The sequence below is a fragment of the Condylura cristata genome, unplaced genomic scaffold (genome assembly GCF_000260355.1).
Source record: "Condylura cristata isolate star-nosed mole 26May11 unplaced genomic scaffold, ConCri1.0 scaffold00024, whole genome shotgun sequence".
In the NCBI taxonomy this organism is placed as follows: Eukaryota; Metazoa; Chordata; class Mammalia; order Eulipotyphla; family Talpidae; genus Condylura; species Condylura cristata.
This window is the reverse complement of record NW_004567125.1, coordinates 9,460,263-9,476,345: the sequence shown is the minus strand read 5'-3', so window position 1 is coordinate 9,476,345 and position 16,083 is coordinate 9,460,263. Positions and strand designations below refer to the sequence as shown.

General features: G+C 43.1%; 1 protein-coding gene across 1 annotated transcript in view; it reads left to right on the top strand.

Annotated features, from left to right (window-relative positions):
* The window catches only part of DCAF8 (DDB1 and CUL4 associated factor 8), a 41,753-nt gene that overhangs the window by 24,070 nt on the left and 1,600 nt on the right, over nt 1–16,083 (top strand). The window contains exons 7-12 of the mRNA XM_004688378.2: nt 1,317–1,427; nt 9,325–9,397; nt 9,959–10,016; nt 10,536–10,643; nt 11,894–12,024; nt 15,714–15,833. Of these exons, the coding sequence (XP_004688435.1) occupies nt 1,317–1,427; nt 9,325–9,397; nt 9,959–10,016; nt 10,536–10,643; nt 11,894–12,024; nt 15,714–15,833 (601 nt within the window). The remainder of the gene's footprint in view (nt 1–1,316; nt 1,428–9,324; nt 9,398–9,958; nt 10,017–10,535; nt 10,644–11,893; nt 12,025–15,713; nt 15,834–16,083) is intronic.

Here is a 16,083-nt window from a genome sequence, read left to right as displayed (position 1 = left end):
AGATACCTAAGAGTGGATTGCTGTGTCGTAGGGAATCTCCATGTTCAGCAGTTTGAGGAACTTCCAAACAGTTTTCCATAGTGGTTGTACTAGTTTGCATTCTCACCAGCAGTGCAGCAGAGTTCCTTTTTCTCTACATCCTTGCCAACATTTGCTGTTGCTAGTTGTTCTAAGATGTGCCATTCTCACTGGGGTGAGGTGGTACCTCACTGTGGTTTTAATTTGCATCTCCCTTATCACAAGTGATGTTGAACATTTTTTCATATGCTTGTTGGCCATCTGCATTTCCTCTTTGGAGAAGTGTCTTTGGATAGACTGGAGTGATTTTAACCATATAAAGGATGCTAAAATGACTTTTACAAAGAAACTTGTCATGATTGTATTTTTTGCAATTTTCACAGCAACAGGAATGAGCAAATCATAGAATTAAAAACAAAACTAAAGCACAGCTCCTTCCTATAGTTTTTGTCTGTCTGTTCTTTAAATTCAGTAATTTTTATGTTGACGTGTTTGACTCACTGGATACTTAGATTTGAAAACAGTGTTTATAATACAGCCCTTAATTGGGACGAATTAAAGTCTCCTTAGCCATATTCTTCAGGCTAACACAATGAAATTGGATAGAGATACCTCAGGACCCCATACCCTTCTAAGCACCACCTTTTGCTTTTTTTTTAGTATAACTAGAATAATTTTGGAATGATATTTAAACTTTAAAAATGGCTGTCTTTCCTAAGAACCTCCTCCTCATTTGTGGCAGATAAGAGAAGAATGCTATTTCCCTTTGGATTGCCCCTATACTAGAAAAGTACTTGGAATGAAGAATTATTTTTTGTCATTTTTCAGTAGTGATACTTTCTGGAATCTGTAGGTAGACTGTGATCTTGAGGTCTTTTCTATGATTCATCTCCCATAAAATCTCCCAGATGATAGGGACGATGACTTATAAATAAAGGTGGGAAGATGTGAGTAGTATTTTATGTTTAGAGATTGTTATATTGGACTGTAGCGGAACTGAGGAATTCTGAGAACAGTACTCCATATACATATACTTAGATATCTTGAATAACATTGGAAAATAACTTCTCTGTGTATTTTCTTTCCACCCTCAAAGTAACAGATGAGAAATATGTGGAGGTGGGTTTTGTCTTTCCTTGTTTCCAGTATTCAAAACAAATCACTTTTTTCTTTTTTTCCCAAATGAGAATATTTAATTCCTTAGTACCCATATCTACATTATTCTGTCTGTTCTCAGTTGCTACAACCATTGAATTTTGGGAGAAATTACAATTTTTTCTGCTTTTCTGCTCTTCAAGGAAACTGGTGGTGACAAAAGAGAAGGAGAAGAAAGTGGGGCTGTATACAATCTATGTGAATCCTGCCAATACCCACCAGTTTGCAGTAGGTGGAAGAGATCAGTTTGTAAGGTGAGTCTGTGGTTCTTTTATGTTTGAAGTTTGCAACCCTGATGCAATGTACAACCAGGTTTCCTGTATGGAAAGATGCAAATTGTCAGGGAATCTATTAGAGCCACTGAACTGTATTATTTTTTACCAACTTCTAGAGATTTTAAACTCATGAGGCATTCTGTTTCCCAGTGAAACAGTTGAAACATGAAGATCGTCAAGTTTTAAAGAAGTTAATGAGTTGATCGAGGTCCCCATGTAGCAGCTGAAGTATAAACGCAGGTTTACTAGTGAGTCTATTAGTAACAGTCTGTACCATTTTCTATATACAAATGAACGTGGCACTAGAAATTCTGAGTGCTGGTTTTAGATTAAGAAATTATTTAACTTGGGAGTACTCAGTGTGAATTCAGCATTTTTAGCATTTATTGCCCTGAATAATTTTTAATTTTTTGTCCAGCTCACATTTATTAGCAGGAAACATAAGTACCATCTCTTCCCCAACTCCAGGAAGTCATACCCACAAAGACACAGGCTCCATTTTTGAAACAAGCTCTTAGGCCTTGCCAGTAGCTTGATTTGCCCATACCCCAGGAGTATGAACTGCTGAATCTTTTCATGACAGCTTGTTAACATGGCATGTTTCTCCTGTAAAGCTGGCTGCATTTTCTCTATTTGCTTGGTGAGGAAGTTTTGTTTTCCTTTTGAAGCCCTCCTTCAACTGTCTTTTTTAAATTGTAGTTCCACAACATGTAGCTTCCCAGGAACATACATAGAATGTCAGTGGGACAAGTAATTCTTTCCCCTTGGTCTGTATCACCTTGAACAGGGCAGTGGATGTGGACAAGAACTCTACTTCCCGGTCCAGCTGGTTCTTGAGCATTTCTAACTGCACTAGATTCAATTCATTGATGTTAATTGCCTGTACCATGTTGGGAAGGAAGACTCTGAATCCTTTTTTGTATCTGCCATATCTTTGTTACTATGAGTATCTATTGTCATACTGACTATTGAGGCATGACCTAAGGATAGAAGGATTCGTGGACTCAATCTGTGTGTGCCAATTAATATTCTTCCCACCTTTGATGCAGACTGTATCCCATCCCTATCCAGTTGGTCCATTTTGACTATAGTTTTTTATTTTGGTGTTGGGTAAGGAGGAGAGAGAGGACCACTAGAGGAGTGACTCTCATTTTTCAAATCAGAGTATATATATGTGTGTGTGTATACATACACACACACATATATTTTTAAAGATTTTACTTATGTATTCAAGAACTGGGGTATAGGCCCGAGGTAGGGGAGTGTGAGAGGATTCTAAGAGATAGAGTGGGGAGCAGAACAGAAGGACTGACTGAAATGCACTGCTGAGGGGAGTAGCAGGTGACACAGGAGAGATCTGCGCCAGGTGGGTCAGCTCCTTGGCTGGGGATCAAACTTGTGCTGCAGTAGCTGCGGACAGCTTCATTATACTGAGACTTAACCCTTTGTACCACTGGCCCTTTCCTGGGGTGAAAGAGGGCCTGGAAATGAGCCCCACAATGTGGTTACTGTGTGGAATCAGATTTCTTCTGTCTTAATTTAGATTGTTATGACAATGCAAATGCAAATGCTTTAACATCTCAGTACAGGAGAAATATTCAGACATTGTACCTCTTCCCAGCCTCATTATCCTCTGTGTCCATCCCAGATCTTAGCAGATAGTATGCTGTTTACTTGGCAGAAGCACATGCAGTTTTTGAGGACACCAGCCCTGCATGAGCAGAATGCCCTCATCTCTGACATTAGGATCATTCTCAATTTCTGATACCTCATCAGTTAAACAACTTGAATGTTTGGGGATTTTGCCTTGCTGATTCTTTCGCTGAAAGAACCCAAAGAGGGTCTCCCTGGTGGTAGAAGGGAGCACTATGAAGCTATCAGCAGCCACTGCAGCATGAGTTCCATCCCCAAGCAGGGAGCTGACCCACATGGTGCAGGGAACCTGTCTTGTGTCACCTGCTGCTCCCCTCAGTGTATTTCAGTCAGTCCTGTTCTGTTCCCCACTCTGTCTCTGATGACTTCCCTTATCCTCCACACCTCTGGCCTATGCCCCAGCTCTTATATGCATAAATAAATAACTCTTTAAAAAATAGAAAGAACCCACAGAGTACAAGTTTAAGTTTCAAATTTGAAAATATTTTTTGCTGAATCTCTTGTGACTTTTACTAGTATCCTGAGAGAATACAAAGAAATAGCTAACTCATCCTCAGCCCTTTTGTATCATGAATACTGAATTTTAGTTTAGGATTGTGAAGGGATGCTTGGGAGAAACATGATTTTGGGGCCATGACCAAAAGAAAAGGGAGAATGGGGAGGGGAGAAAAAGAAAAATGGGGGTAAATAGAAAAAGCATAGGTGTAAGTCCCTATTACTGAATGCTGCTTAGGGTTGGCTTAAGAACTTATAGGAATGAAGAAAAAGACAATGTATCAGATGAATGAATCATATGGTGGTAGATTTGGCACTATGATTGGCTGGAATGTGCTGGTATATAAAAGGACTGGGTGTAGACCCTGGTTCATAAAACTTAAACTGTATATAACCCTTTGTTCCCTTTTCCTTAAACTTTTGTCAGTAATACTGAGAGAATTTTGGATTAAGGGCAAGTGGCGGGAAAGAAAGAGGTGAAAGGAGAGAGGTATAAGGTAACACATTAGTTGGGTACCTGAAGACCTTTGGTGGAGGGAGATGAAATAATGATGTTGAAACTGTCCTTTGTTTAAAATGTTAAAGACATATAGGAAGACTCAATATCTGGAGAAATCAGTTCTTGCCAACTTGATCTAATGCTTCAGTTCAGTTCCAATCAAAATCATAGCAAGTTATTTTATGAACATTGGCATACTAATTCTAAATTTCATGTGGTGAGGCAAAAGACCCAGAATAGCCAAAATAATATTGAAGAAGAGCAAAATTGGAAGACTCATACTACCCAACTCTTAGTTTTAAGACTTAAAATGACTTACAGTAATCAAGAGATTGGTAAAAGACAGACATAAAGAATAGAGAACCTAGAAATAGACCTCATAAACATAGTCACCTTTGACAGAGAAGACAAGGCAGTTACATAATGTGTGGTAAATATAGTTTCTTTAATAAGTGTGCTGGACAACTTGACATCCACATACAAAAAATTGGATCTAGGCCTCTCCCTGGTGGCGTAGTGGGTTAGGATGCAGCACTGCAAGCTAGCTGCAGCTGCTTCAGTGTGAGTTCGATTCCTGGCCCGGGAGATGATCTACATAGAGCAGCAGACCTCTCCTGTCTTACGCGCTGCTCCCCTCCGCAGTATACTTCCAATCTGCCTGTTCTGCTCTCTACTCTGTGTTTGGTGAATCCTCTTCACTGCCCCTGCATCTCTGACCTGTACCCCAGTTCTGTATGCATAAAAAAATAAATCTTAAAAAACAAAAACAAAACTTGGATCTAGACATAAATTTCCCATCTTTCACAAAAGCGGTCCAAAATGGGTCATTAGACCTAAAAGCCAAACTTGATTCTATAAAACTCCTAGAACATAACATTGAGGAAAAAAATCAGTGGACATAATGATGATACCTTTTTAAATACAATACCAAAGACATGACTTTGGTGAAAGAAATAATTGATAAGCTAGGCATCATTAAAATTAAAAACTTTTGCTTTGTGAAAGAATATCAAGAGAATTAGAAGATAAGCCACAAACCTGGAAATGTTTGCAAAAGACACATTTGATAAAGCACTTCTAGCAAAATATACAAAGAACTCTTAAAACCTAATGGTAAGAAAATAAGCCAACCCTATTAAAAATGGACCAAGTACCTTAACAGATACCTCACTGAATAGATAAATGGGTGGCAAATAAATACGTGAAAGATGCTCTGATGAAGCTATCCACAACCACTACAGCATGAGTTTGGTCCCTGGCCAGGGAGCTGACCCACATGGCGTGGCAGATCTCTCCTGATCCACCTGCTACTCCTCTCAGCAGCGTATGTTAGCCAAGGATGTGGAGCAAACAAGCCCCCTCTCACTGCTGGCAGGAATAGAAAATAGTACAGCTTCTCTGAAAGACAATTTTATGGCTTCTCACACAACAAACTTTTAACATATGATCCAGCAATGGTATTCCTTGATATTTATCCAACAGAATTGAAAACTATGTCCATACAAACTGTATACAGATGTTTATAGGAGCTTTATAATTGTGAAAACTTGAAACAACTAAGATGTTCCTTTAATAGGTAAATGGATAAATTATGGTCCATCCAGACAATGGACTGTTATTCAATACTAAAGAAAAGAGCTGTTAACCCAAGAAATGACATGAAGAAACCTTAGATGCATATTACTAAGTGAGAAGAAGAAAAAAAAAAGTAGTCTGAAATTGGCTACATACTATATGATTACAACTATATGACATTCTGGATAAAGTAAAACTATGACTAAACAATAAAAGTGATTCGTGGTTGCCAGGGGTGGGGTGAGAGACAGATCACATGGATTTTTTTTTTTTAGTGCAATGAAACTGTCATAATGTTGGGTATATGTCATTCTACATTTGTTTAAACTAGTACAGTATACACCAAAAATGAACTTTCAGGTAAACTGCAAACTTGAGTGATTATAAGTTGTCGATTTTGGTTCACCCTTTAAAAAAAAAATCTAGTGATACTGATGTGGGAGGCTACATATGTGGAGGTAGGATGTGTATGGAAAATTTCTGCTGTCCTTTCAGTTTTGTTGTAAACCAAATACTGCTCTAAAAGTCTTGAATTAAACATTTTTTAATGTCATGTCCTGTGCTGTGTTCAGAAAATTGGGAATATATCCACCCATATTTGGATCACTGCTATCTAGCACAGGGTTGGCAAACTATATGATCTGATTTTGTAAATAAGGTTTTATTGGAACATGTTTAATTGGAACATGTTTACATGATGTCTGTGACTGTTGTCATGATTAATAATGACTGGATCGATTAATAATGACTGGACTTGCAACGAAGTCCAGATTATCTACTACATTAAAATATTAATATCTTGCCATTTAAGAAAACATTCACCAACCCCTAACCTCACATCAATGGAAGAGAGATTTTTAGTAAATACTTGAAGAAAGGGGAAAAATGGATAAAGAACATTAGATATGGAGAGCCACATAATGGTCCATACATGAAAATATTGAATATTTTTGTGAATTTTTTTTTTAACTAACTTGCCGAAATTCATGATGATTTAGTGACATCTAAGAAGTGTTGATTTAGAGCAACAACTGATTGTCATTTGAGAAATTTGCTGAAGAGCAATGTTAATAACAGCATTCTCTAATTTCTCTTCTTGTTTTCATTTAGCAAACATTTCCAAGATAGTCTGTGCAGGATGTTAAATTGTAGAGACTGCACACACATTGAGCTGCTTGTTTATTCCTCCAGCATTCAATGAGCACCTGCTCTGTGTTGGGTTCACATTGGGCAAGGCATTGCCTCTGTTTGCAGAGAACATTTTAGAGAAATAGATCTGTGAGGATTAGAAATATTAAGTATCTTGCCCAGTATTGCTCATTTAGTAAATGGCAAAATTAGACATAATTCATCATGGTGGAGGCCATTTCTCTATGCTGTACTTCCTCCAGGGGAACTATGAAAAGACACATGAGAAATGAGTATTTTGGATAGAAGGAACATGTATGTTTGGCAGTGAAATAAAATGTGACATTATATTTAAAGAAGCTTAACTTTTTTGTTTGTTTACTATATAGGATCTTTGAAGAGTGGTAGACAGCATTATTGAACAGTTTGGACTTACAGAAAACACAAAATCATCAGAGACTTAAGCAGGGAATTTACATAAAATTTTGTGTTTTAGACAATTCTGTGACAGTAGAACAAGGAAATATAATCTAGGCAAAAGATGACCAATAAGAGTAGAGAAAGTAAACTGTCAAGAAATACACCCAGGGAGTAAAATTGACAAGGGATTGACTGTATAGTAGAGAAAGTGCCTGACTCTTGGTTTGGTCAGCTAGATCTATGATAGTACCATTAACAAAGTTTTTAAGGTAGGGGCAGATTTTAGAATTAGTTTAGGTTTAGGAGAAGGAAAACATTTATTTTTGGACATTCCATTACAACATCCAGCTTATGTGGAGATGAAATCTAGAGTTCAGATTAAGTGTGGTCTGGAGCCACATTTTAGAGACATACTATCTGTATATAGGTGGCAGTTGGAAGCATGATTATCAAATTCGGTCATGGAGTATATAGAGCTGTATTTTCACTTTTGAATTTTTTGCTTGAGAATGTAAGAACTATGATACTTTCTCCTTGGAAGAAGGCATATGAACACATGTACTCATGGGCATTTGTGTATTGCTTGCACTCAGTTTTAAAAAATTTTTTTTTAAGATTTATTTATTTCTGGCCCTCCCTGGTGGCGCAGCAGGTTAAAGCACTCACTAAGAAGCTTAATCCAATTCCACATGAGTTCGATTCCCGCCTGCCCAGGAGGTGACCACATGGCGTGGCAGACCTCTCCTGACACGCCCGCTGCTCCCCTCAGCAGTGTACTTCGTCAATCTGCCTGTTCTGCTCCCAACTCTGTTCCTGGTGAATCCTCTCACCCTCCGCATCTCTGGCCTGTACCCCATTTCTGTATGAATAAATAAAAATAAATCTTTAAAAAAAAGAAAAGATTTATTTATTTCTGCATACAGAACTGGGGTACAGGCTAGAGGTGCAGGGGCGGTGAGGAGATTCACCAGAGACAGAGTGGGGAGCAGAACAGGCAGATCGACGAAGTACACTGCTGAGGGGAGCAGCGGGCGAGTCAGGAGAGGTCTGCCACGCCATGTGGTCACCTCCGGGGCAGGCGGGGATCGAACTCATGCGGAAGTGGCTTAAGCTTCTTAGTGTGGTGCTTTAACCCGCTGCGCCAACAGGGAGGGCCTAAAATTTCTTTACATGGACCAAACCTCTGGGAAACAATCACTATTTAATGGAGGAGCAAAGGGACAAGCCCATGAACAGCAGAATGAGCTGTTGGACTTAAAGGAAAGGATGTTTCAGGACAAGAGAAAGACCTGAAAACTATCTTATTGGCATTGATGGGTTATTAAAGACTTTAGTCAGAAGTTTTAGTGGTGAGAACCAAAGAGGACTGGAAAGAAAAGTGTATAGAAATGAAAATACTAAATTTTCATTGCTCTTGTAGTAACTTGATTCTAGGATAGTCAGTAGAAGAGTTTTTAGAAAATGGGCAGACACTCGTGAGGAAGAGGTTGAGAAATGGACTAATCTGTCCAATGAGATCCTTGAAAGGTGAATCTTTGTGATTGGAGGAGACTGATCAGCAAGCTTAGTAATGGAGTGGGTCTTGTCTTACTCACTGTGTGTCCAGGGCATAAATACTTGAACAGATGATGAATGCAAACTTTGGATTAGAGTGAGACTGATGTTGTTTCGATGCTTAGTGTAAGTGAAGGAACGCGAGGGGTTTTGAAGGATACATGTGGTGGTGACTCCATGGAGGGATTACTGCCTTGCCGACACCTGCTCAGCTTGATCTCTACCTGTGTGCTCTGAAGTCTGTTAGGGAGGCAACATACATGAAAAGCCTATAGTAACTGTTTGGTTCAGTGAAAATAATCAGTGATAGGACAGAACAGTAACTAGTGTGAGGATTACCACATGAAATAGGAAGAACCTACCAGATAAAAGAGGGATTAGAGAGGGTAGGAGAGAAGACCTTCAGGGGAGAGCATGAGCCAAAGCTTGGTTGGGGAATGCACTTCACCTGTCCTGAATAGTCATCTGACAGCTGTTCCTGTCAAAAATTCAAATCAGAATTCTTAAAGGATTGGTTTTTTAAGTTTTGACTGTTGTGGTACTTGTCTACAGGATTTATGACCAGAGGAAAATTGACGAGAATGAGAATAATGGCGTGCTTAAGAAATTCTGTCCTCATCACCTGGTAAGATTCCCTAAGGATCAGTAGCTCCAGGCTTCCCTAAGGCTGGTCCCAAACTTGTTGGTCTGGTGGGAAGAGCCTGGACACCTGGATTTGAATCCTGGCTCCACTGCTTACCAGCTTTGTATCTTGGGCCCCCACAACACTCTGTTAGCCTCAGTTTTCTTACCAACATAACAGCTAACAATAACTGCCTAGCAGTTATTGCTGAGGCCTACTGAGATTGTATGTGAAATGGCCTATGTAGGAGATAAGCACCTCCCCCTAGGTGGTCACATGTCATTGCTGTGCTCCTCTCCGTGCTGCTCTCTTCCCCACCACCCCTCCGTCTCCTCTAATTCTCTCACCTTCCTTCCCCTTCTTTCTCCTTTCTCCCATCCCTCTTTTTCCTGTTCTTCCATTCTTCCCTCTTTCCCTCTATCCCTCTCCACCTAATCCCTCCTTCCCTATCCCACCCCAGTCTCTGGGAGAAGATATAGGGGAGTTTGAAGGAAAACCTGTTTCCTGAAGGTGGTTGTAACATGGGGGGGTGGAGCATCAGTCAGTATCTGCTCCTTATTGCAGGTGAACAGTGAGTCCAAAGCAAACATCACCTGTCTTGTGTACAGCCACGACGGCACAGGTACGTGAGCCGGCCCACCTCCGAGGCTGGCATGCCCCTCAGTCAGGGAGCTGCTGAGCCATGAGGCATGTGCCCTCCAGGCTCACCGCTGTGCCCCCCCCAAGTGGAGCCGCTGGGGAGTGGTTGCTGCCCGTGAGCATATAGCCAGCGGTGAGCACATAGCGGGAAGAGGCAGCAGCTAACCCTCGGAGATGCCGGGCACACTTGCAGAATGCTGCAGGTGATTTTTGGCAGGGTCTGTCCTAAAGTTCAGGCTGCTTGCTTGAGCAGTCTTATGCCTTTGACTCACTACTGAGCTAATGGCATGATCTTCCTGAGCATTCTGCTACCCTGGGTTGGCAGTGTGTTCCTAGTTTACCCTAGACACATGACTTGCCTGCTGCTCCAGCTGAGGACGAGGGGTGCTGTACTGGGTGTTAGGAGGGGCACTGCTGGCAAGAAGCCCCACCCCAAGCCCCACTTCTTGGTCCCAGCTTTCTTCAGCCTCTGCCTTCACTGCTGTGTGCTTGTTCTTGGCAGAGCTCCTGGCCAGTTACAACGATGAAGACATTTACCTCTTCAACTCCTCTCACAGTGATGGAGCCCAGTATGTTAAGAGGTACAAGGGCCACAGAAATAATGCCACAGGTGAGACTTATTTAGGTTTCTGTGTCCCAGTCTGGCTGGGAGAACCACCGTATCTCACTGAGGTGTTGCCAGGAGGAACTGCTTAAAGGAGTAGATGCTTAAAGGAGTGAGATGGGACTAGAGTCTATGGATATGCTGTGCTAAATGAGCAAGGACTCCATGAGGTTTTATCACCATTGTCGTGATGTCACTAGGTTTGGGTAAATGGAGATTAGACTATGTTCGGGATTTAGAAGCTAGGTATAGTGTCCAGAACAGCCTTGTTCAGTTAATGGTGCTACTCCTAAAATGGTGGGGCCTTCTACCTCACAGGAGGAATGGTGGCAAACAGTATCTCATCCAGGTCTATGATGAAGACTGCTTGTTGGTTCTGTCTGTGGTTCCTAAATTTTTTGCACAAGGCTGTCACTTGATAGTCTAAACAATACTGGTACCTGCCTCCTGTCTCCAGGCATTGATTTGATTAGTCTGGGATGTGACTTGATTGAAGTATTTAAAAGTTTCCTGTGCAAATCTAATGGACAGGAAAGTTGGGGAACCCATGTTCTTAATACTACCACTCCTAACAGACAATCTGCCATAATTTTGGCCTGGAGAGCACTGTTAGTTTTCCTTTCCTTCTTAAGCTAATGAGAACAGAGAGACAAATCTATATGGGTCTTAGTTCCTAGGCAGACAAAAGGGAGTATACTAGTCATGAGACACATGGCACTGTGCAGAATGATTGGGATTCCTGGCTTTCTCTAGTTTGGTTTGGCACCTGCGATCCCAATTCAGGTGCTTCTCAAGAGCAGTCATGGCCTGTACTCCCTCAATCTTGGGCCAACTGATGACCCAGGAACATTGACTGGGTCCCTGTGGAATCCATACACATGCGTAACCTGATGCGTGGACAGTGCCACTAGAAGAGGCAGAGTAGGGCCCATTTTATTTGGGACAGATAAGGTGTCAGTGAGGCCTGTGTGTGCCTGATTGGATGTAGACTACTGAGACTGGGGCTGCTGCTAAGGGCCTGCCGAGCCTTCAGCCTTGTGGAGCTCTTTCGGAGAATATTGGAAGTGTCTGGGCAGCTCTGATTCTTACTAAAGCACATTACATGCACATAATCTCTGGCTTTGTTTTGTGAAAATAAAAGGAGTCTTTTGGCCTTAGCTGAGTTAGTTTGCCAGTAACTTAATTCCCTAGAAGGTAAAATATTGTAGACCTGGTGGCAGTCTACATGTTATTTATTCTCTCATTTGTCATTTCAGTAAAAGGTGTCAATTTCTATGGCCCCAAGAGTGAGTTTGTGGTGAGCGGTAGTGACTGCGGGCACATCTTCCTCTGGGAGAAATCATCCTGCCAGATCGTTCAGTTCATGGAGGGGGACAAGGGAGGCGTGGTGAGTACGGCATGCAAGGCTGTAGGCCCCATTCTCTCCTGTCATTCAGGTGGGTTATAATAGGGCCCCTGTGTTCTCACTGTGATAGTGTGGCGCTGTATCTTAGTCGTCTACCCTCTAAAGTATAAGGCAGAGTCTGGGGGCTGCTGAGATTTTGACAGAATGTTTTCCTCCTTTGCCTGTCTTCTGCCCCCTAGAAGGCATCATGGTTCATTGAGAAGAGACCTTTTCTAAAAGATGCATTAAGACACTAAGGATGTCTCCCAGACTTCTCCCTGACATGTAACAAAATAATTTCTTGTCTAGATTTTGGAGTAGCAGATACAAACTAGAAAGAACTTTTTTTTTTTTTTGACATTGGAGAAATCAGAATATGTTCTGGTAGATAATGTGGCATTTAATGTTACACTTACTTGATATGATTAAGAATGTCCTTGTACTTGGGAGAGATACACCTTGGAATGTCTAAGGAAGAAGTGTCATACTTAGATTCAAAAAGATACATGCACATAATATAAGGACAGAACAAATAGGGCAACATGTTTGTTTTGTTTTGTTTGTGTAGAAGAGCGGGGGTGCAGGCCAGAAGTGTGGGCTGTGAGAGGATTCATCAGAGACAGTGGGGAGCAGAACTAGCAGATCTTCCAAAAGATACTGCTGAGGGGAGCAGTGTGCGATACAGGAGAGGTCTGCTGTGCCATGTGGGTCAGCTCCCTGGCTGGGGATCGAACACAGGCTGTAGCAGTGACAGCACTAAGACTTGACTCCTACGTCACCAGGGAGACATGGGTTTTTGTTCTAAAGTGACTGAGCAACCTGCTATACAAATCATGGTCACATCATGCAGGCCATTGAGGCCCAGGGTCTCTACCAATTGTAGGTTCCCAAATTCAGAGAAAACCAAATAAAATCTGGCAAGAGTCACATAAGGAATGGGATCCTGACTGCAAAGCCCCACTCTGAACTCAACCACCACTTTGAATAAACCTTGCCAAGAGATGGTGTCTTGTACAGCTCCCATAGCATAGAACTTGAGAGTTCTGCTTTCTCCATGAAGACAGTAAAACAGAGGCATGAGGGTCCTCAGATGTATCTGTGCACCATTTGTTTTCTTTCTTGAGACCCAAAGTGAAGAAGCTTTTAGTAGCTCTCTATGATAAGGTTTATAGAGTCTGCAATATACAGAGACAGTGTGGGAGGTTGCACTGGACTGCACACCTAGAGCCTCTAAGAGCCTCTGAGGAGTGAGCAAGACACCTGGTCTCTTCTTTTGTTCTGTGCTGTGGGAGCTGTACAAGAAGACACCATCTCTTGGCAAGGTTTATTCCAAAGTGGTGGTAGAGTTCAGAGTGGGCCCTTGCAGTCAGCATCCCATTCCTTATGTGATTCTTGCCACATTTTATTTTGGTTTTCTCTGAATTTGGGAACTACAATTGGTACAGCTCCTGGCCTCAGTGGCCTGCATGTAGGTGTCAGGGGGTGAGGATGGGCTAGAACATCAAGGTGTGTCTGTTCTTTTCTGTTTCATCTGGGCTCCCATAGGTCCTCTCCTACCATTTGTGGGGAACAGAACCCAAACACTGGAATCTTAGTGAGAATTCTGCAATGGGCGGGCAGACAGCGGACATCACCAGGGGCCAGTGAATCCTCTCTTGATCATAAACTATTGTCTTGCGTTCTGTTCCAGAGAGGTGCAGCCAGCCCTTGGCCCTCCTTCAGAAGTGCTCTGTGGGCCACTGTGCTTGCAACTCCGTCAGTGTTGGATTTGATGATGAGTGCAGGTGCTCAGTGGGAGGGATGGGGAGGCCCCAGGCTGAAAGTACGGGACTGAAACTAGAGGTGTAGCAGCTGCACCCTGACGTGACTTTCCTGACTAGTTTGCCTCTGTGAGCTAAATAATGTTTGTGGTCCTCACTAGGCTCCCTGTTTTTTTTTTTTTGTCCTAACCTCTCAGCCATGGGGTCACCAAGTACCAGCCTCAAAGCAGACATGGCAGTTTTATATCACACAGTAAGATGTTAGCACCAGAAGGGATCTGAGAAATTATCCACCTTGCCCTTGACTGTGGTTTTGACTGAAACTATAGTCCTTTCTTTATCTCCACTTAGATGAGGACTACAGGATGGTAGCAGAGGACAATCCCTAGTTTCCCAAAACCACTTTGCTGTGTCACCCCATTCCCTGCATTCTCCCCAGTGCAGACATGTAAAGCCACAGCTCTTCTCTCTGCTCAGGCAGCACTGGCAGGCCAAACACCAGCACTCGAACAGGACTAGTGAAGTGACCAGTACCATGCCCCAGGCACTTTGTTGACCCTCTTGCGGGTTCCCTCAAACTCGAGTACCAACTTCATCACTCTGTTACTCTTTTCCTCTCAGCTTTGTCCTCAATCTAAGAATCTCAAGACTTTTTCCTAGTCCTGGTTGGTTTTACTGACTGTAGACAGTTCAGTGTGAGCAGAAGCTGGCAGAGCTCTCACCAGGTGGTTGAGAGAACAGGGTTTATGTGTGGATTGCCCCTTGTCTTTGACCACATGCCCTTGCACTGAAGTTACCGTGTGTTCCCACCAGTGCTCCAGAGCTGGAACCTCTTCCTTCAGTCTAAGTCTAAGCTTGCGGTGAGCTTGGAGTGAGTGTGGAGTTAGAGTAGCAGAAGGGAAATGCTATTTCTTCTTGACCTTCAGGCCCCACCTTAGCTTCAGCCTTTTCTAAGCATTTGTTTGAACAGTGGAAGAAAAGGAGATTGAAGACTGTAGGTCAGCGCGCCTCTTTATGCTGGCCTTCAGTTTGCAAGCTTGGCTGTGGAGGCAGGTCCAGAGAGAACCGGAAAGCTATTCACCAGGGGTGGGTGGTTTTCTAGGACCTTAGAGCGGCTGCACAGTGGGGTGCACAGCTTGGGACCACACTGTCTTCCTTCTGGTGCCTATCGTATCTATTCCTCACCTGACTAAAAGCGCAAAAATGTTTTAGCAGTTAAATCTGGGACAGCTTTTCCAGTGAGGGTAGGAACTGCCCTGACCGGCTCTGCCCTGCTGAGAAGGCTGATGTTCCCCTGTCTGGCAGCAGGGGGCAGGGTCCCTTCTCATGAAGGAAGCCTGCGCCAGCAGCGGGCACACCCAGCTGGGGGTGTGAGCTTGAGGCTTGAGCAGACCCGTCCTGGGCCTATGGACTTTCATGGCAGTGAGTATATGCCTCCTCTACTGCCTATCTCAGCCTCTCCCAACCTGCACTTTCCTTTATTTCTGTCAACAGACCCACGAAACTGCCCCCAGACTCCTCTAAGGCTCAACAGCTGCTCCCTCCTTCCATTTTCAAAATGTATATGTGATTTGGTAAGAGCCACTGAGCTATAGTCATGGCACCAGTCATGGCAAGAGGAGCTGTGGACTAGGATAAATGAGGTCATCTTTGCCTTATTTCCGTTGTGAAGCCATTAGTAAGTCTGTGTAGGCACTTGTCCACTCTGGGCCTTAATACCTACAAGAGACCCTGCCTTCCACATCAGAAGTTAAGGTGGTCTTGGCCTTAAGCCACCCATACCCAGCGCCCTGCCAGCCAGGGCTTGCCAAGGGTGGTACAGGAGCCTGCACTCCCAGCAACTGCCTTTACGCTCTAGTCCAGGACAACTGTTCGGCTCAAGATGGTTTTTAAATGTTACGTTTGCATAGCCTGTACTGTTCTCCTGACCAGGTGAACTGTCTTGAGCCCCACCCTCACCTGCCTGTGCTGGCCACCAGTGGCCTAGACCATGATGTCAAGATCTGGGCCCCTACGGCAGAAGCTTCTACAGAGCTGACAGGATTAAAGGACGTGAGTAGCTAACTGCACCTTCTTCTTTCCACCTGCCCACACTGCCATGAGCTTTGCTGTCCTTGCTACCCAGGTCTTCAGAGCCACTGGTTGAATACCCACCTCACAGTGTGGTCACTGCCTCTCTAGAAACACCATCCCCAGCCCAAGGGCAGTGTTGAATTGCCCCTAGTTCATGGTAGAGTGGGTAAGGGGTTTTTCAGTGAGAATCATCAGGACTTACGGCCTTCTGCCTTCTCGGTGGATGGAC